This window comes from Rhinolophus sinicus, chromosome 6 (genome assembly GCF_057876585.1).
Source record: "Rhinolophus sinicus isolate RSI-liver-muscle chromosome 6, RSI-T2T, whole genome shotgun sequence".
NCBI lineage: Eukaryota > Metazoa > Chordata > Mammalia > Chiroptera > Rhinolophidae > Rhinolophus > Rhinolophus sinicus.
Genome location: NC_142506.1, coordinates 11,451,271 through 11,472,113, shown reverse-complemented (window position 1 = coordinate 11,472,113; position 20,843 = coordinate 11,451,271). Strand labels below are relative to the sequence as shown.

Here is a 20,843-nt window from a genome sequence, read left to right as displayed (position 1 = left end):
CTAGAGAGTTCTGTGAGGACCCCAGGTCTTTGGAAGAACATCCATGGGTGGTTTTCAAGGGAATCAGGTTCCAGGAACTGCGCCCAGACTCCTCTAGCCCTACCTCCAGTCCCTGACCGAGAGCTGCGACTCTGGGATAACAGTAGAAAGGCAAGGCCACCTGGGGAAAGGGTGGGGGCAAGAGGAGAGGTCAGGTGCAACGCACAACACACGGTGAAATGTGAGGAAGGCTCATCAGTGTCTGTTCCCTGCTCTGCAAAGCACCATCGGGCATTCTGTGGAATTCGCCCCAGCTTCCTCTGGCTATAACGAAGTGATTAGGTTGGTGCAACGGTAATTGCGGTTTTGCAATTATTTTGAGCCTTTTAAACTGCAATTGTTTTTGCACCACCCTAATATTTAGGATCATTTTGTCTCTTTAGGGACAGGGTTAGCTGCCCCATGAGTCTCTGCCTCATCAGAGCCCATGTACTTTAATGTCCCTGTCTCGAGTTTTAATGAGCAGCACATCACCCAGAATAAAGCCTGGTTCTGGGCCATTTGCATCTGGCCCAGACCGGCAAGATTCTACCTCAGAGGAAGGGAGAACACAGAGGAAATGTAGTCCCCGAGGAGAGAAGGACAGATATGCAGGGCCGTTCAGAAGGATTCCTTCCTGGCCCAAGTCTTCTCCATGGGCAGAAACAGAAGGTTGGCAGCCAACATTTCACACCTCCCTGACTTTTCCTGTGGATGGAGAGCTAGAGACCTGGGTGAATGACCAGTTGCAGCCCAAGTCTCCACTCCCACCACGGCACACCAGTCTAGGGTCAGGAGACCAGGGTTCAAGCCGCCCAGTTGAGCCACTTTGTCATTGCAAGGCTAGTCACATGCCTTCCCTGTTTCAGTTTCGTTTATGAAAGGATATTGGATTAGATTCTTTGCAAGGTCCCTGCCAGGCCTACCAATAAGTCTAGAACTAGATTCTAAGAGCCTAAGACAGGGTCCCACCTCCTAGTAAGTGGAAGGGAGTGAGCTCTCCTGGTTAAGTGTATGGAGCCTGGGATCAAACTTCTGGGTTTAAATTCCGACTGTCCTTTCCTTGCTGGGACTTTGGAGCAAGGTTTTTGATCTCTCTGAGCCTGTTTCTAAATTGGCAAAATGAAGATAAGAGTTGCAGTGACTCTGTAACGTCAAGAGGAATGCAAGAGATAATCTTGCATGAAGCTCAGGACCTGACACAATAAGTGTTCAATAACCCTGAGCTTATTATTTTGCGTTTTTCCAGTTCATTATGGTGCTGAGATCACAGCAAGTACTGGCTGAAATTGTTCCTTGATGAAACATCACACCTTACCATAGATTCAATTATACTACAGGCCAAATCATGTGCCCTATAAAGCTCATTCATTCATTCACTCATTCATTCATTCATTCATTCAATACTAATCAATCAATATTCATTGACTGCCTTAGGTGTGGCCTCCAGGACTGAGGACGCAAAGACGCTCAGACCTACTCTAGAACTTCTAACACAGTTCTGACATCGAGCGCACCTCGTTCAGTAAGACGTGTTTGTGAAGCGTTTATGGAATTCAGAGAACTGCTCTGATGTCATTGGGAGTCGATATGATGACCCATTTCCTGCCCACAAAGAGTTTAGAATGTCAAAGGGGAGGAAAACGACACACTTGTGAAGCAAAATGGGATCTTTGTACGTGATCAAGTTACGTTAAAGTGACTGTCAGGGCCCTCTGCGATGACCCCCCCCCCCCGGGGTGACTTTGTGACATCTGCTGAGCACTTATGTGTCAGGGACCAGGTCTAGAGGTGTCCACGTGGGATCCACTCAACTTCATGAGGTAGTCACTAGTGTTAACCCCATTTCACAGATAAAGGAAATAGTCTCAGTGAGAGTAAGTAACTATCAAGGGTCACTTAGCTGGCAAAAGACAGAGGTCTGCCCTCTCTCATCTCACTGTACCCCATGGTATCAGTTTGCTAGGGCTGCCGTAACAAAGTGTCACAAAAGGGTAACTGAAAACAGAAATTTGTTGTCTCCCAGTTCTGGAGGCTGGAAGTCCAAGACCCAGGTGTCAGCAGGGCTGGTTCCTTCTGAGGACTAGAAGGGAGTCTGTTCTGTGCCTCTCTCCCAGTTTGGTGGTTGCCGGCACTCCTTGGCTTGCAGATGCCTCACCCCGATCTCTGCCTCCATCTTCACATGACGTTCTGCCTGTGTGTGTCTGCCTCTGCGTCTAACTTTCCCCTTTTTATAAGGACACTAGTCATATTGGAGTAGAGCCCACCCTAATGACTTCATCTTAACTTGATCACATACAAAGATCCTATTTGCAAATAAGGTCATGTTCACAAGTCCTGGGGTTAGGACTCAACATCTTTTGGGGGACACAGTTCAACCCAGAACGCTTACCTTCGAGGCTTTGGCATCCTGCACGCTCAGCTGTCCTTCTACTTCCTTTCAGAGACAGGCTCGGTTAGCCTGGAGTTTGAGCTCCTCCGTGACGTCCTAAGTAGCCCGTGCCCATCTGGACTGTCAAGGGTCCTTGGCTTGTTGAGGCAGGGCCCATGGTGCCAGCCACTCTCCCCACTGGAATGGGCCAGCTGGCATGATGAGAGGCCAAGTAGAGGAGGCAGGTCACCTTCTGCATATCAAAGTGTCACTACAACAAGAACAGGATGACAATGACGGCTTAGTGATCACTTATTATCCACCAGGCACTGAGTTAAGTATTTTCCATGCATAATCTATTTATTCTGCACAGCAACCCTAAGAGTTAGGCATTGCCGTACCATTTCATAAATGAAAAAAAAGAAAAGGTTAATAGAGGTTAGGTTCTTTTCCAAAACTACTGACTGCAAGACAACCAACACAGTGTCTGGCCTACAACAATTATGAAACATTAGCAAATATTTTTTACTATGTTGCCTCCTTTCCCGTGGAGCTTTTGGGTTACAAGACACTCTTTTCCCTCCTCTCTCTTCTGGTTCACTGGGAACCCTGCCTAAGCCTTATTAGTTCATACCCTGGGGCTGTGGATGAAGCCAGTGAGTTACAAGGGCAGTAGCCACAGGCAGTGTGACCTTGTAACAAAGCTGGGCAAGGACTGAAGCCTGTCCCCAAGGGTCCACCCTGTATAGTTTTCCTAGAGCTCTGGGAACTTCCCATAGCCTGCTCCCTCATGCAGGGCGTGAAGTAAGCCCAGCGCTTATTCTGGGAGTTGCTCTTGATGTTGCTGTATAAAACCCCATTATTTTAATTGTTCCAGAAGGTGCACTGGGGTGCTTTCCCAGGGCCTGAGTTCTTGGGTGGAGACGGAGCAGAGGTCAGGAGCAGCAGAAGCAGGGCCAGGGTGCAGGGATCCTGGCCAGCTGCCTCCTGCGACCTCTTGAGCTCTCCAAATGCTTTTCTGATTATAAAAGTGATCAGTGATTACTTTTCAAAAACGATGAAAGTGAGTGAAGTTAAAAGCAACAGTCCTTCTCACAATCCTAGCCTTTGGTGTATAGGCTTCCATAATTAATTCTTCTGTTTACAAATAAATATATGCACACACATGTCAATAAAACGATACCATTATTCATCTGCTTTTGCCGCTTTATGATATAGGAGCATCATGTCTGTCTATACAGAATGATATTCTATTTAATGATTGCACAAGGTTTGATTGTTTTGTTCTGTAAATGAAGCATAATTTATTTAACTAGACTGTTAGAGTTTTATATTGTTTCCTATTTTTGTTCTTACGAACAATAGTGAAATAAAAATTCCCATGCATAAGATTTAGTCTTCTTTGCCCAATTATTTCTTTAGAATTAACTCTTAAAGGTGAGTTGCTGGGTCAAAGGGTAAACCTATTTAAAAGGTAAAAATAAATTTTTATGTGCATTTCCAGATTGCCCCCCCATCAATGTTAGATATGGTAACATTCTCACCAACAGTATTTGAGACTGTTTTCTCTTCTCTGCCCACTGAGCATTACACATTTAACAGGAAAAAATTCTCTCATTTTAAATTACGTTTGTTTTTTTTTTTAATCATGAGTGAAGTTGACCACATTTTCATATTTTTTTGGCTATTTGCATTTCCTTCTGCAGTTGCTATTGCTGCTGTTTCTCTGCTGGGGTGTACTCATGGGATGCCAAGGAAATTATATCCGTAGCTTGTATCTGGACTTTCATTACCAAGATGGGGATCTTTGCTTTGTTGGCTTTCAAGTGTCTGGGGAAAAGGGGGCCAGTGACCATGAGACTCAGAGGTCAGTTATAATCTTTCGTGAATTCAGGGCAATTCATTCATTTACTCTTTCATCCACTTGGAAATTATTCTTGTAGTAATCCTTTGCTCTGATTTACTCATTAATCATTTTTTCAAGTAGTTATTGAGCATCTGCTGCCTATGAAATGCCAAGTCCCCTGGGGGACTTGGAGGGAAATCTACCATGTTCGTGACTACTCTCCTTGCCTAAGAGGAACATCAGTCCCATAAATGGTGCCCCAGGATTTCTGAGCCAGCCCAGTGGGTGGGAGGAACGATGACGGGAGAGGCTGTGATCTGGGAAGTCTTTCCTGAGGTGGTGTTAGAGGATCGGTGCAATTTGGGTAGGAGGATGTGGACAAAGGGTCCCAGTGGGGAAGCAGAGAGAGAGAACAGACACTTGATAGTTGGAGAAAAAGTATAAACAAACGCACTAGGAGACTCAGGCTGGTGTGAGGGTGGCTGGAGCAAAGGCTCTTCTTAAAGGTAATTCGTGCGATTGGGACAGTGGCGTGTGCCTGCCGTGCTAATGCACGTGGACCTACCTCTAACCACCAGGAAGCTAGAGTAAGGCAGAGCCGTGTTTGAGGAACATTATTCTGGCAGCAGCGTGAACAGATGGGAGAGGAGGAGACCGAAGCAGAGACTTCAGTTAAGGCAGCTGCAATAGCAAAGCAAAGGTGAGGGACGAGGAAAGCCTGAGTTATGAAGGAGAGGGCTGGGCTAGCAGTCGGGAGACCTGGGTTCCACTCCTCCCTCTGTCTCTAGCTTGTCGATAAAGGAAGCTGCTGTCAGAAAGGTCAGAGGACTGTCTCTCAAACGGCACGGACCCAGCTCTGTGTCATTCCACGAATCACCAGCCCTTTGCGGAACATCCATTGGTTTTGGAGTGCTCTCTAGGTGTGCCGGCAAATAGAGTGAAAACCATGATCAAAGGCTATGAGAAAGGCAGCCAGGGGTGAAGGCGGGACTGCCCATGAAACTCGTGGAGGAAAAGAAATGTGCTGTTGAGATGTTCTTTTTCTCCCCTTCATTCTTTTCGACAGCTGCCAAGCAATTCCATCTTATGGAGGCTCCATAATTTCCCTATTTCTTGATGGAGGAAAATCTTCAAAATTTTTGTTATGAACACTATTGCCATGGAACCCTTTATGCAGTGAGTTCTGAGCACAGGTGAGGATTTCTGTAGGGCAGTTTCCTGGTAGTGGGAGAGTGTGTGTCCTTTACATTTTGATGGCTTTTGCTGAATTGCCCTCCCCAAAGGATCCTCTTTATTATTCCGGTGACTAAATGAAGGTTCAGGGAAGCTGTGTCACTTGCCTCGAGCCATATCAATGATATGATTTATCAGAATTTGAGGCCAGGTGGGTCTGTCTTCAACCCTCTATTCTCTTCATTGCTCTATGCTATGAATGCTTGTAACTCTTCCCACAGTAACTCTCCAATGTTTATTTTTTTCTCCCTCCAGCACAGCAACCAGCAAGAAAAACCACACAATGAAAGGGCCTTGGGTAACTATTTGGGAGACAGCAAAGAAATGGGGGAGAAGGGTTAGAGATCCACTCCAGGGTTGGCCCTAGGAGGGGGACAGGGCACTCCCCAAGACTGGACTCTATGGTGGCATCTCAAAAGTGGTGAAGAAAGCAGGCTGAGTCTCTGGGAAGTGAGGAAGACAGCCCAGCCTAAGAGGGTGCCCTGGGGGCTTCCTGGGAGAAAAAACTGGAAAGAGCCCAAACAGCTTGCAGCTTAATCCAGAAAAATATTTGATAAAGAGCAGTCAGCTCCACATTCTTCCTATAAGCTAAATTCCTTGGGTCCTTGTGACATTTCTGCCCCAAAAGGTGGCAATGAGAAAATGTGTGTGCTGGTGTCAAAAGCATTTTTTTTTGTGTGGGGGGGGGCTCCCTAGGATTCAGTTACAATTCCTGGCTTCTGTCTCCTTCTGCTCTGCTCTTCCCCTCAGCTTCCACACACCATCCTAATGAAAACTTGAAGTGACAATTCATGAAGTTGGGAGTTTCCCACAGTGCAATTGAGCCTCTGTTGTTGCCTGCTTCACACTGTGCAGTGTCAGACAGTGGTTGGAGTCAGACAGCCAGGGCTCAAATCCTGGACCTTTGTCTTTGGAACCTGAGGTAAGTGATTCAACGTCTCATCATCCGTAAAATTAAGATACTAATATGCCTAGTCATAGAGTTGTTGGGTTAAGTGAAATCATCATGTTTTTTTTTTTTTTTTCACTTTCCAGACTCCTCAGTTTACTGAGGTAATGGCTTCTGACATTTGGCACAGAGGTGAATGAGGATAAAAACAATGACAGCATAGAAGGAGTGCTGACCACATGCTAGGCAAGTGTTCTCAGTCTTTATACATATTGTATTAGTGATCTGTCGCTCCATAATAAATTCCCCCCAAATGTAAGCAACAAATATTAAACATTATTTTATATCTCTCACAGTTTTTGTGGATCAGATGTCTGGGAGCAGCGTCGCTGGCTGGTTCTGGCTCAGGGTCTCTCATGAGGACACAGCCAAGATGTCAGCTGGGCTGTGCTACCTGAAGGCTTGATCGGAGCTGGAGGATCCGTTTCTAAGATGGCTCCCTCACATGCCTGGATGTTTGTGCTGGTTGTTGGCAGGAGGCTTCAGTTCTTCTCCATGTAGACCTCTCCAGAGTGCTGCTGAAGCACCGTGGCAGCTGGCTTCTCCTAGAGCGAATGCTCCAAGATAGCTGGAAGTGACAATGTCTTCTATGACCCGGTCTTGAACGTCATGCTCCATCATTTCTGCAGGTTGCACAGGACAGGCCTATCCAGCATGAGAGGGGACTACGAAAGGACCAGAATGCCAGGAGGTGAGGTTCCCTGGAGCCCTCTGGGAGGCTGGCTAGGCATGTGTTCACTCCTTTAACCCTCGAGATGTGCCCGGGAGGCTCAGTTAGAAGAGACTGGGGTGAAGAAGGAGGTTCCGAGTGTAGGCGGTCCAGATTTCAGAGGTTCTAGAGACAGCGCTCCATGTCAGCGTCTGCTGTGTGAGTGTGGAGCTGCTGGTTCAGTGGAAGCAATGTCGCCGGAGGAAGAGCTTGGTCAGGGGTGATTAGTGACTTGTTCTTGGCTGTGTCCCTTCTGAGCAGGATTCTTCAGCCCTGCTGGAGATTCTGTGAGCTACCAAATATAATATGCTTGACTGCTTAAACGAGTTGAAAATGGTCTTATTGTCTGCCGTGAAGACCTGCAATGACTGTTACAAACAGTTCGGGGCACAGGGACATTATGAGGGACCCACCACATACTGTTATGGCCCAAGGGCTACATCCTCTTGGGTCTTATTAGCATAAACGTGGCTCCTACAAGAAAGGAGGTGAGAGTACATGCCTATTCTGCACAGGAATATTGGGCCTGGAGGTTATTTTTGTTTTCAAGAGGGATAAGTGACAAGTAGGAACATGCCCAGAGGGGAGAGGCCATGATGGTAGGGGAACACAAAACCATATCCCTTGAGGCCGAGGGGTTGTTTTCCTGGGAAAGAGAAGACTCTGAGGGAACCATGCGAGCTTTTGTCGCATGTGTGAAGCATTCTCTGTGGTATCACAGCACAGAGTGTGGGACACACTCAGGTTCACCTCCTGGTCACTCTTCTGTGTGGCCCTGGACAAGACCCCTGGTCTCTCTGAGTCATTTATGGTAACACCTGGCATGTAGTAAATGCTCAATAAACACAGGCCCCTTTCTTCTTTACCCGCAACATCAATGAGGGTGTAAGAGGCAAATCTGCCCTTGGTTTGACTATAAAACACAAGCAGTTGATTGCCTTGTCCTTGAAGGAATCCAAGTACAGACTGGAAGATCCACTGGACTATCTGTCCTCACTGAGCCCATCTGGACGACTGTGTTCCAAGCTAAGCATGTAACGTGCATTTTCTCACGTATTCTTACTGGCAATCTTACAAAGTGGGCATTATTATGTCCTTTTTACAGATGGGAAAACTGAGGCTTAGAGGTGTGAAATAGCTTGCCATTCTAAGTGGCAACGTCAGAATTTGAACCCAGCTTTCTCTGGCCCCGGAGATGTTCTTGTAACCATTATAGTTTGCTGAATGTGGAGGAATGGGGGTGGAGGGTAAGAGCAGGGGAGGGCAAGTGTTAAGAGGTGCTGGCAGAGAGGCCCTCCAAGACGTTTTCTCATTTAGAGCTTCAGATCCTTTGGTTTCCTTGGGGCTGTGCATCAAAGTCCCCGGTTCAGGCTGGACCCCACCCTGACTCCCAGCCCCTGCACAATGTCTGGCATTCCCACTCCAGCTTCCCGCTTCTGCACGCCTGGAAGGAAGCAGGCTGTGAAGGGCACTGACGCTGCCTGAATGCCATGGCAGGCCCTCACAGTGGGGCCCCGGGCAGCCGGCATTGTGCAAAGAGGAGAAGCAGGCCCTGGAATCCTTTCTTTTCTGGAGAATTTATGTGCAGGACAAAAGGAACCATTATTCCCAGGGCTGCCACGGCTGCTGCCCAGGCCTGTGGCCCAGGTGTCACATGCTGTCTCCATCTCTCAGCCGGCTTTCTCCCTTTGTCTGCGGGAACAGAGACTCTTGGTCCCTGATCCCTTCTCTGACACCTTCCCAACCCCCTTTGGCTTTGGTCCCTGGCCACCGCTTTTCTGAAATAAACTCAAATCCTCAGTAGACTTGAAGTGTCAGCTGGGCAGGAGATGGAGCGGGCTGGCCTTTGGGATGTGGCTGCCGCTGGTTCTCCAGTTCAGCACTGTGCCCACATCTGGACCTCAGCCCTGTGGGCAGGGCCCTGGCACACTGCGGAGCCATCACCAGGCTCCTTTGGGGATTCCACTAACCGGCAAAATTCATCCTGAGCATCCTGGCTGAGACTGCCAGGCTTTCTTGCACTGAACTCTGTTTCCCTCGCTTTCATGTCTCTCCCCACTCACTCCACGTTCCCGTGCTATAGAAACAGGAAACCGGCTTTGGGTAGCTTCTCATCAGCCAGCATGCATTTCTCACCTTGGTGCCTTCACTCATGCTTTCCTCTTTGCTTGGAATTCCCTTCCCACCTTTTTTGGCTGATTTTCTAAGACTTCCTCATCCTTCAAAGCCAAGCTCAGGTGTCAATTCCAAGAAAGGCTCGGTCCCACTCCACTGTGTTCCTTTAGCATTGAGTTGACTCATCTCAGGTGTTTTACCCCATAGGTGATGTGGTGGGATGGGTGCAAGAGGGGCCTCTGGGGTCAGACTGCCAGGGTTCAAGTCCCAATTGTGCCATTTACCAGCCATGTGAATTTGTGCAAGTCGTTTAATCTCCCTGGGCCTCACCTTACTTGCCTAGGAAATGGGGGTGGTTGGGCTGCTGTCAGGATTATGTGAAATCACACCTGTGGTCCGTGCAGCCCCTGACATATAGTGAGCACTCATTGAGGTGGCCTATTACCATCACTCAGCAAAACATTTATTAAATGCCCTCTGTGCACTGGTATCTAGACTAGGCTGCGGAGACTCAAAAAAGAAGATAGATGCAGTCTGGCTGCTCAGGGAAACATGCAAACAAAAACCCAAGAGACCTCACATCCCCTAGAATACAGGTGTGGAAAGGATGAGTTGAGGTACTACAGAATCAAACCTGGAGAGGGAAGTGGCCCGAGACGCGTCTCGTGTGTCCACGTTGGTGGGAGAGCTCCTACGTTCCATGAAAGCTTGGGCTGGGGTGTCAATCTTCCATTGTCCTTCACTTCAGCTCCTGGCTGCAGAGCTCAGGGGTGGACGGGGCACAAAACTTCTGGTGTGAATCCAGTTTCTTCTGCCTTCATCGCATTTTTGTTTCTCTCTGGGATCATTCTTATCAGCGTGCAAGCATGTGGTAATATCTCCCATCTTCAAAAACAAGAACAGAAACTCTCCCTTGAGGCCACGTTCATTTCTACCCCATTTCTCATTTTCCTTTCCTAGATTATTTCCTCCAAAGATTGGCCTGTCCCCAGACTTTACTCCTCCCCTCCCACATTGTCCTCGGTCCTCTTAAATCTCCTTTCCTCCCCACTGAGCTAATCTGATCAAGGTCCCGTGACTGCCATGTGCCCACACCACCGGAAAATGTTCATCCTTATTTTACTAAAGCTTGGTCTGGGATTTGACCAGCTGATCACGTCCGTGTCGTGTTAGTTTTCTGTAACTGCTGTAGCAAATCACCACGCATTTAGTGGCTTAAGGCAGATTTACTATTCGCCAGCTCTGTAGGTTAGAAGTCAGGGGTGAGGGGGTCTCACTAGGCTAAAATGCAGGTAGGGCTGCACTCCTTTCTGGAAGCTCTAGGAGAGAATCTGTTTCCTTGCCTTTTTCAGATTCTAGAGGCTTCTAGAGGCCGCTCACATTCCTTGGTTCAGGGCCCCCTTCTTCCATCTCCCAAACTAGAAACACTAAATGTGTCTGATCATTCTTCTGGAGTCATGGCTCCCTCTGACCTCGGCCAAGAAAGGGTCTCTGCTTTTAAGGCCCACCTGGATAATACACGACAATCTCCCCTCCTGGAGGTGCATGACCTTAATCACATATGTGATATCTCTTTGCCAGGTTAGGTAACGTATTCCAGGTTAGGGGGCATTATCCTGCCTGCTATAATGATTCTTTCAAAATGTTCTTCACTTAGCTTCCGGAACTCCACTCTTCCCTTGTTTTCCTCCTATGGAGCTTAGTTTCAGCCTCTTTACTGGATCTTCCTCTTCATCTCAACGTTTAAATGCCAGAGAGACCTACAGCTCAGTCCTTGGACCGCTATGCTCACTCTCTAGAAATCTCATTCAGGCCATTGGCCTTGTACACGACCAAAGTTTCTTGTCTCCAGGCTCAATCTCTCTCCCGAGTTCCAGATTCAAAGACTACCAACACCTGCTCGACGCCTCCTCTTTCCTGGATGACAGACACCTCCAACTGAACATGTCCCAAGCTGAACTCGGAATTTAAGCTAAACATCTCCCTCTTTAACTTTGTCATCTCAGGAAAAGGCACCTCCATTTAGCTCTGGTCCAAAGTCTAGTTGTCATGCTTGGGACAGTTTACTTTCTTACACGCCTCTATTTAGCAGCAAACCCTGATGGCTATTCCTTCAAAATGTGTCTGGGGTCCACCCATTTGTCATGACTGACGCCACCATCACGCTGGTCCAAGCCAACTCGTGTCACCTGGGTCACTGCAGCAAACTTCTAAGAGCTGGTGTCCCCCGCCCCACCCCCACCACCAAGTCTCCGCACGGCGGCACCCAGAGTGAAACTTTCAAAATGGAGTCAGAGCGTTCCCTTCTCCTGCTCGAATCTCCCAGGGACAACAGCTTCCCATCCTTTCAAATAAAATGCAATGTCTTTGCCATGTCCTCCTAGGCTCTATGGTATGTGACCCCTGATATCAATCCAATTCTTTCACCCATGGCCCCCTCATTTCCTGCTGCCCAACCCTCCTGCTGCCTTGCTTTTCCTCAATTACACTATCTCGTGTGTTATTGGTGCAAGGTCTTCACACGGGCTGTTCCTTTGGTTAGAAGCCTCTGCCCAGGGACCCAAGGCTGCTCCCGCATTACAGTCAGGCCTCTGCTTAAACATCACCTCCTACCAGAGGCCAGTTCTGCATTACTTTCTTTGTATCATATATATTTATTTGTTTATTATGTCTCTTCCCCACTAGCACATAATTTCCATGTGAGCAGGGACTCTCTCCATTGCTTTGTTCAATTCCATGTTTGCAGCGCCTACAACAGGACCTGGCATGTATGTCGTAGGCATCTGTTTGTTATCTGAATAAACAAATAAGTGAATGAAGAATGAAAAGGGAGGCTTCCTTTGGGGAGGAGTCGGTCAGCCTGGGGCAAGGGCTCCCTGTTAAGGGAGTCAGAGATGGGAGGCAAGGCCTCTGAGGCAGGCCGTGTCCATGGCAACAGTGGCCGGAGGCCCAGTGGCTTCTTTGGGGGGAAGTTCAGAGGGGGCAGGCGAGCTGATGGAGCCTGGGAGACCAGGGGGAGCAGAAAGTCAGTGCCCAGGATGGCATCCAGTTCAGACCGGGACTTCTTCCCGGTTTCCACCTCATTGCTCTGGCCTTGGCAGACCCAGCAGATGGGCTCCCAGCAGGTACCTGGGTCTCAGCAGGCACAGGCTCTGCTCATTCAGGACAACTGCCCAGCGTCCCACTCTCTAGCTGACAGAGGCACCCAGAACCATGAAATCTGGATCATAAAGCTCAAAGGAACCCCACCAGGTAACAGGGTGGGGCGCAATGACCGTGCTGCCTAGAGGGGTAGTAAGAATAGTAAAATCAGAGCGGCCAGCCTGCTTCTCACTGGCTGTGGGGAGCATCACTCAGCTCACCCCACCAATCCTCACAGCATCTCTGTGAGAAGGAGGCTACTTATCCTCATTTTAAGAAATGTTCCCTGAAGGCCGGAGAGATGAAGGGGCTTGTCCACAGTCCCCGAGTCCAGAAATGCTGCACCGGGGACTCAAGAGCCCCTTCTCCTTCTGTTCTGCTTTTGCATCCAGGACAAGACTCCCTTCTGGGTAATCAGGCATGGGCCCCACCTGCACCTCCTCCTGAGGTGGCCTAGCCTAGAAACCTTTATTCCCCATGCAGGGCGTTACAATGCGTGTCTTGTCCTTTGTGTGGCGTTGATTCCAGGCCATTTTGGAATCATATTTTATCCTGCTATTTTGGAAATTAATACACATCATTAATTCTTTTGACAACTGTCCACTGAGGCCCTGCTCTGTGCCAGGTGGACAGAGATGAATGATGACCAGTCTAATGGTTACTGAGGAGCATGGCCTCCGTGCCAGGCTCTGCTCTGTGTGTTCTGCATGTATAGACCCTTTCAGCCCTCATAGCTAGGAAGGTAATGTGCCCATTTTTCAGATGGGGAGATTGAGATACACCAGGTTAGTGAGTGGCAGAGCTAATGCAGAAACGAAACCCATCTGACTCCAATTCTTAATCCCAGGTCTATATCACGCGATAAGGGGGGGGGGGTGGACACGGTGCTATGACATGCAGAGGAGTGACACATTTGGTTGGCTTCCCATGCGAGTGGACAATGAAGGATGTAAGGATGTAAGGTAGAGGAGCCAAGGACAGTCAAGACAGAGAGACAGAGGTGCAGACAAAAGCACGGAGGTCTTAAAGTACTGAGTGAGTTCACACACACGATGGTTTCTATGCTCCTTGAAGGCAAGAAGTAAATCTTATTTACTTTTGAGTTTGTCTACTCAATAAATGTTTGTTGAATTTAAGCACTTAAATAAAGGTTTCATGTGTCTTGGCTCCCAGCTTTTGGACAAGAATGGAAGAAATGTGCATTTGCCGAATGTCTACGAAGCGCCAGGCCCTGTCTGGTATGTACGTCAAGAGATTCTCAGGACAAGCCTGTGTGACAGCATCGTTGCCACTTTGCAGACTAGGAGGCGAAGGTGCAAGGAAGTGCAGCCTCCCACTTACTTCCGTCCACTTCGGAGTCCATTTCCTCCTCCCTTTCCCACAGTAAGGCCACTGTTTCCAACTTTTGAGGTAACAACTGTGAAGCCAGTGAAAGGGTGTCCTGTGACATCATTTCCTCTCTGCCCTGTGCATTTCCTCTCTGTCTCCCTCCCGTTGTCTCCTATCACCCACCCGCTACTCTTCTCCTGGGACCTAACAGTTTCCTCCCTTTCAGGGTCATGTCAGTGATAGGACGTTCAAGGAAATGAGCATTCTTTTTGTTTTCCAAAACTAAAAATGTACTTTATTATTCCTTTTTCTATTATAGAGCACTCTGTGTTCATTGTTGACAAAAAAGATTCAGAAAAGCCACATGCCCACTGTGTGACAGGGGGCAAACTTCACAGGCAGTGGGCCTAAGTTTCTAAAAAATGGCAAAGGGGAATCAACATTATGTATCCTGAGTGCATACAGAGCTTTATATAGAGATCTATCTGCTCATCGCAGCATTGTCTACGCCCTTGAGAAACTAGAAACTAACCACAAGTCCATTGATAGGGGATTGGTCAAATAAATTTGGTATATCCATGCCAAGTCCACTAAAAAGTATGACGTCAATCTATAATCACTGAGTTAGAAACTTCTTGGCTTACCATGGAATGATAAGAGCAGTAGTGTAGTGGATGTAATGGATATTTGCTGCCTGCCTCTCCTATTTACCCTGTCCTTCTCCACCCTTCTCTGTCCCCTGTGGTATTGGCCTTTTATGGACTGCTGTCCGTGGGCTTCTATGCCTTCTAATTCTGGCTGGGTTGGCCAATGGGAAGCACCAGCAGCTGGCGGGTGCGAGGAGAATGAGGTCAGTGTACTTTTTCCTCTGGCTTCATCTCTGTCGGTTTTCTGGGGTTGGCTGTGTCTCTATTGAAGGCTACAGTTCCTGACAGGCAGCCCTCTCCATACAGCTTCGGTTTGCAGTAACCACTCCCTCCCGTTGGCCTCTAGACCTAGGGGTGATATTGGTTCTCCCCTGTCGCTAGCCCTGGTGTATTGCATTTTTCCTTGCTGGTGTTCCTAACTGCTGCTCAGACTAATGTAAATGGTCCCTTTATTAAACTCTCTTCAATTACTCACTTGAGTGTTACATCTATTTCTACCAACAGCTCAACACAGTAATATAGTCCCATCTAGGTAAAATCATATCCATCTATAATCCAGGAAGGGAGGTCTGGAAGAATGTCCATCAAAACATTGTTGCCTCGGTGGGGTGGGATTCGGGTGAGAGCCTTTCTTCTTTATACTTTTCTGAAATTTTAAAACTTTTCTACGACAAGCAGGCATTAGCTTTGATTCCAGAAAAACAAATAAGCAAATAAAACTGTTGTAAAGGTCAGACGGGAGCAGAACCTAGAAAGTGCTTCGTATATTGGGAGCTGCTGTTCGACTTAAGGTCCTGGTGAGTGAGCCACATGCTGCAAGGATTTCTAGGATATTTGCACTGAGACCTGATTTCCTCAAGATAGTGACTGATATCCCTCTGGAGAGAAGGCCTCAGATGTAAATAGACCAGCCCTGCATCCCTAGCGTTTTCCTTCTGGAGCATCTCAGCAAGCGGTCAAATTCAGAGCCTCTTCTCTGCTCCTCTGCCCTCATGTCAGGCAGCAACCCACCAGCCTCTCCCCAGCCCCCACTGCACGCAAGAGCAGAGAACCAGATGAAACCCAGGGTAATGAACTCACAGCAAAACTGCCCCTCTGGTCTCATGGGTCAGCCTATCTCTGCCAAAATGAATGAGGACTTCCAAACGAATGCCTCCTTTTTTTCATAGAACTTGGCAATGAATTAATCATTGTTTATCGGGGCTGTGTGACCCTTGGTCCCAGTGATGGTGCTAAGACATAAATCACAGCTCTTTGCGGGTGGGGTTTAGGAGGGGGCCCAGGATAGCTGTGAAGAGCTGTTCTTCTAACACAGGAAAAAAATATCCTTGTTTTCAAGGGGCTGGGAGTGCATTCTGGGCTATTTATAATCTGCTGCCGAGCTAAGGCATTTCTGCAGCTGGGCCTGGGAGATAATCAGCACAGTTTTCTTCTCAAGCCAGGTCTGCAAAAAAGACCCTTCTCCTCTGTAGCCCACCCCTTCAACCACCCCATCTGCCCCAGGGCTCCCAAGCCAGTCTTCCTTACTTGGTTTCAGCTTCCAAAAAAGCAAAGGGTGCATTTAAAAGCAGAAAGGCCAAAATACCTCAGCGCAGAGATGAAGGCAAGGATTGTGACCCGCTGGCAGATGGATTTGTCTACAACAGGCCTGTGGAATGTCCATGAACTTGGCACAAAGGGCCTTTCAGAGCTATGGGGAAGGGGCACATGCCACAGGCTCTGTTTCGTTCTCCCAGAAGTTACTCCAGATAGAAACACAGGGTCCCAAGGAGGGCAGATTCCAAAATACGTCTTGGCAGGAGAGCAAATATCCAGGCAAAACTTCTGGAACGGGGCTCTAAAGACCTGCCTCTGCCATGACTGCCTGGTGACCAGGGCAAATCCCTTGATGTCTCTGGACCTCGGTTTCTTCACCTATAAAGTGGGGAGCTAGGCTCAGTGTTGTTCTCACTTTTAAAACTCAATTAAAGCTCTTTTATTAAAACCATACTGCATAGAAGCAGAGTTCGTAAAACAGAGCCAAGCAGGGAACTGGTTGAAGTGGAGGGGTTGAGACTGGACGCCTACCCATTTGGCCTCTTTCTCAGCCTGACCTGATGGCTGAAGGCTGTCCAGGAGCCCAGGGCTCCGTGACAGCTTGATCACTGCATTCTTAATGGTCTCTGATATTCATTCCCCCATTTATCCTCCACAAATATTTACTGAGCTCCTACCGTGTATCAGGCTGGACCTGGTTTGGGGGATAAAAAGACAAATAAGAAATCTATTGTCCTTCCTCATGAAGCTTGTAATCTAGCTGGGAAGACAGATATTGATTAAATAAACTATTTAATATAGATATTGATTAAATATATTTTTTAAATTATACACGTAAAATAAATATACATTTGGGTTGAGTAGAGTTCTCTCCTGAAAATTCCTATCCCTCCCAGAACCTCCGAATGTGATCTTATTTGCAACTAGAGTCTTTGCAGATGGAATTAGTTAAGATAAAGTCATATTGAAGTAGGCTGAGTCTTAGATCCCATATGACTGGTGACTTTACAAGAAGAGAAGAGACACAGAGACTGAGACACATGGGAGCACCCGTTTGATGACTTAGGCAGAGATGATGCTGGCAACCAGGAAAGCCAAGGATTGTCAGCAAACCACCAAAACTAGGAAGAGGCAAAGGAAGGATTCTTCCCAAGAGCCTTTGGAGGAAGTGTGGACCTGCTGACACCTAGATTTTGGACTTCTAGAACTGAAAGAGAACAAAAATCTGTTGTTTTAAGCTACCCAGTTTGTGGGATTTGTTACGGCAGCCCTAAGAAACTAGTAAAAATTCAGTTGATTCTTATTATTGATGGTAGTTATGCTTTATGAAGTCACCACAAGCACTGAGCGAGTGAATACTGAGTCATTGCTTCTAGGGAAAATACTGGGTTGGGTTCCTATAAGGCTCCGGTCACAACATTTTCATCAGCCAACCCATACATAATCTGTTTTATGAGTGCTTCTGTTTAAAGACATCTTATTTAGCATATATTGTTGAGTCATTAACACTGAACTCATGGCCAACAGCAATTCAACTCATGCCTGAATGAATCTTGTCTAACACACACCTTTTCACCGTAAGGCACATCCCAGCTTTCTTAAGCCTGGGAACACATGGCAGCACTTCAGCGCTATGTTTGGGGACCATTTCAAACAGCAAAACCACCAACCCAAAGCCCCAAGCCGTGAAAAACCTGGCACAAAACTTGACTGAAAAGGACGCTTATGTAGAGTTTGAGAGCTGAAACAAGAAGCAGAGTGTCACCTTCTTGGAGTTCAGTTGGGAACATTCGCGTTGGTGACTCTGCTCTGTGCATGACCACAGATGACCTCGAAAGCACTACGAGTATTGATTTGTGGGTTACAAATAAATTTTAGGGAGTAGGCAAATTCACAAACACAGAATCTGCAAATAACGAGGGTTGACTGTACACACACACACACACACTCACACACACATACACATTCGAATTGTAAGAAAGGCTATGACGGAAAAGAACAGCGTTTGAAAGACAAGAGGGAACGTTTAGCTACCACAGTCGGGGGACACTTAGGTGGTATCCTTTCAAGCCAAGGCCTGAAGAATAGAGTGGAGGAGTGGAGGGGAAGGGTCTGCCAGCAGCAGAGACGGCTTATAGGAATTCTGAGAGCAGGGGAAAACTCGGTGCATTTGCCTGAGGTGGGAGTCCAATCAGCCAGATGATGAATGGCATGGGTGAGGGTTCTATTTAAAGTACAGTGAGAAGCTGTTGGAACATTCTGAGCAGAAAAATGAAATGTCCAAGGCAGAGAGCTCACGTTCTCGCTAGCTACTCCACAGATTTGCCGGAACAAGATCGGGTTGCCTCAGCTGGCTGATCTGAGAAATACATCTGTGATGCTCTCACATTCTTCCTTGGATTTATGCGGGGATATAAATAAATGCCAAGCAAAGTGACATGGCATGGTCATAGCTCAGTTTGTTCTGCACAGAACGCTACTTAATTTTTCAGCCCGATCTACCAGGAATAGAATCCCTCAAGCCAAGGGAGTCAGTCTTCCGTGTGACTATCTCAGATTCCACAGCAGGAAAGGGGGGGCGAGGGAGATATTTTTAGCAGGGAGACCTCTCAGTGCCCCTAAGCCAGGCTGGAGGTGCTGCCCTGTCCCAGCCCTCGGCCGGCCTTGCCTGTCAGCTTTCATCCTAGACAAGACGTGGGAAGGCCCAGGTGCCCCATGCTGCCAGGAATGCCTGCTCTTGGGTGTGTTCCGGAGCTGCCTCCCCTTCACTTGACCCGAGCATGGCTGGCTTCCTGGCCTTGTGAAATCTTCCAGAAGCAGGAAGGGGCCTGAGCTCGGTGTGAGCTTGACTTTCATGGCTTTGCCACACACTCTCCAACAAAGCGCCAAACCTCAGTTCATCCATCTCACGTTGACAACCATCCCGCCTCGACCACCACCAAACCCTACCAAGAAGAAACAGCATGAAGGGACAGAAACACTTTGAACTCGTTGGCAAATTGTGCGCTGTCAGGAGAATCACAGCGGCAGACATTTTCCCTCCTTCCCTGAGGAGAAAGTCCCTTGTTAATCATGGAGACAGTCTGCACGAACTTGTTCCTTGGCATTTGATGAGTAAGGAAGCCCCTCGTGCTACCTCATCATATTTTCTTCCTCTTCTCCGTGGCTTTCCAACACTCCCTTCTGTAGGACACGCTGAGGAGTTACTATGAGTCAAAAGGAAGAATGACGAATCAGTGATTTTTCTGGTCTGGTATTTAGAGGGCAAATTCAGTCCAAAAGTTAGGTTTTCCAACTCTTGTCAAAGGTGTGGAGGTTCCTGGGCAAACACACTTGGTATTTTAATATGAAAGCTGCCTGCCTGCCCCCCAGAGAACCTGCCTTTGTTCCTTGATTTACTGTAACAACTCAGTCTTTTCAGTCAGCAGAGGGTTGTGGATCGGCCCTGGCCAAAAATTGTGTGCTTTTGTCCTGGTTCTGACACTTTCCACTGGGACCTTGGGGCCTCCCTGTCTGCAAAGGGTGTGTACAGACAGCCAAGGCAGCCTGCTAAGCTGCCGCCGGCTCCACTTCCACGGAGCAGGTATTTTATTGCATTCTTTTGTGCTTAAGGACTCCAGAATTACATCCCCAATATGCCTGAAACATTTACTCCACAGGAGTTCAAACCAAGTAATGAAAACCATCAAAAACAACTAGGCAGCCCTTGTCCTGAAGTCACCTCTTTCTGGGAGGTCCAGGAGCCTTCCCTCTACTTACCCTGAGTTTGACTTCCCTTCCCTCCCCACAGGGCAATGCCCGCTGGTCAACAGAGCTAGTGTTTGCTTGGGGGTAGGGTGGATAGTACACACTGAACTGTGTGAAACTGCACCCAGGAGAGCGTTGCACTTTATAAGCAGGACTGTACGTCTTGCCGCTGTCCTCAGAAGGAGGTCTTCTGGCTAAAATTATAGGAAGGGTTGATTCAAGTCTCCCAAACTCAGCTGAGGTCAGCAATCATTGACGAAGCTACCTCTGGATGCAAGGGCTGGGCTGGGTGCTGGAATGTGGACATAAGGAAGCCAGAGTCTCTGCCTGAGGAATCCAGTCAGGGGAGGGAGAGAGGGGCCTGAAGAAGTTACCCAGCCCCGGGAGACAAGTGTTGTGATGGAATAAACATGAAGTGCTAAGAGAAGACAGACTTAACGCTCAGCTCCCTAAGAAATATGCCAACAACACCTTGATCAATCATTTCTCGACTCTTTTTTTAAGTGGTTTATGAAGCATTTTCACACACACAAGAGCCCAAGAGCTCATTCGTTCCTCACACGCACTCAGTGAAGAAGAGAACAGTGACTTCCCCCCACCCCATAGCCCACGAGACTAAAGGCCCAAAGGCCTAAGTACAGCAGTTACCAACAATAAGAACAGTAAGCGTCACCTCCGTTGATTAAGAACTTCCTCTGTGCCAGACCTGTGCTGAGCCCTTGACAAGCATGCCCTCTAATCTCCCAACTCTTCAAAGCAGGCATTATCATTTTTTCTTTTTTTAAAAAAACATTGCGTTGAAATAGACATAATGTACAATTCACCATTTTAACCGTTTGTGAGTGAGTGTCCAGTTCAGTGGTATTCAGTACACTCACATTGTTGTGCTACCATCACCACATCCATCCACAGAACTCTTTTTATCTTCTTTTTATCTTTTTATCGTGTTGTGAAAGGTTTGAGTTGCGCAGTCAGACTGTCTGGGTCCAAACCCTGGGACTGCTGCCTCCACGCCGTGTAACCTTGAGCCCAGGGCTTGTTACCTCTCCAGCCTTTGGTTTTCTCGTTACTGAGATAATCACAGCTTGAGTCATGAGGCTGCTGTGAGGATTAGGTGAGATAACATGCCTGGCATAATTAAGTGCTCAATAAATATAGGCTGTTCGTATTTCTCTGATTATCGGAATGAATATTTGTTGACT

General features: G+C 47.7%; 1 protein-coding gene and 1 long non-coding RNA gene across 9 annotated transcripts in view; one reads left to right on the top strand and one right to left on the bottom strand.

The window, feature by feature from the left end:
• LOC109442505 (uncharacterized) overlaps positions 1-15,828 on the top strand; it is an 85,617-nt gene extending 69,789 nt beyond the window's left edge. The window contains exons 3-6 of one of the 2 annotated variants that reach the window (XR_016021502.1): positions 5,302-5,428; positions 6,219-6,390; positions 6,504-7,108; positions 13,556-15,826. This is a non-coding gene — a long non-coding RNA (uncharacterized LOC109442505). Of the gene's footprint in view, positions 1-5,301; positions 6,391-6,503; positions 7,109-13,555 lie in introns of both variants that reach the window. The other variant, XR_016021501.1, reaches the window with a different exon arrangement.
• Positions 1-20,843, bottom strand: part of LOC148757832 (uncharacterized) — a 135,692-nt gene that overhangs the window by 14,945 nt on the left and 99,904 nt on the right. For 3 of the 7 annotated variants that reach the window (XR_016021498.1, XR_016021500.1, XM_088798959.1), the window contains one exon: positions 2,411-2,660. Coding sequence is in view for 2 of the 7 variants with exons in the window: in XM_088798959.1 (XP_088655085.1) it covers positions 2,658-2,660 (3 nt within the window). In the remaining 5 variants the exon portion in view is untranslated. Of the gene's footprint in view, positions 1-2,410; positions 2,661-9,875; positions 10,127-16,000; positions 19,101-20,843 lie in introns of those variants that run through there. The other 4 variants (XR_016021497.1, XR_016021496.1, XM_088798960.1 and 1 more) reach the window with 3 other exon arrangements.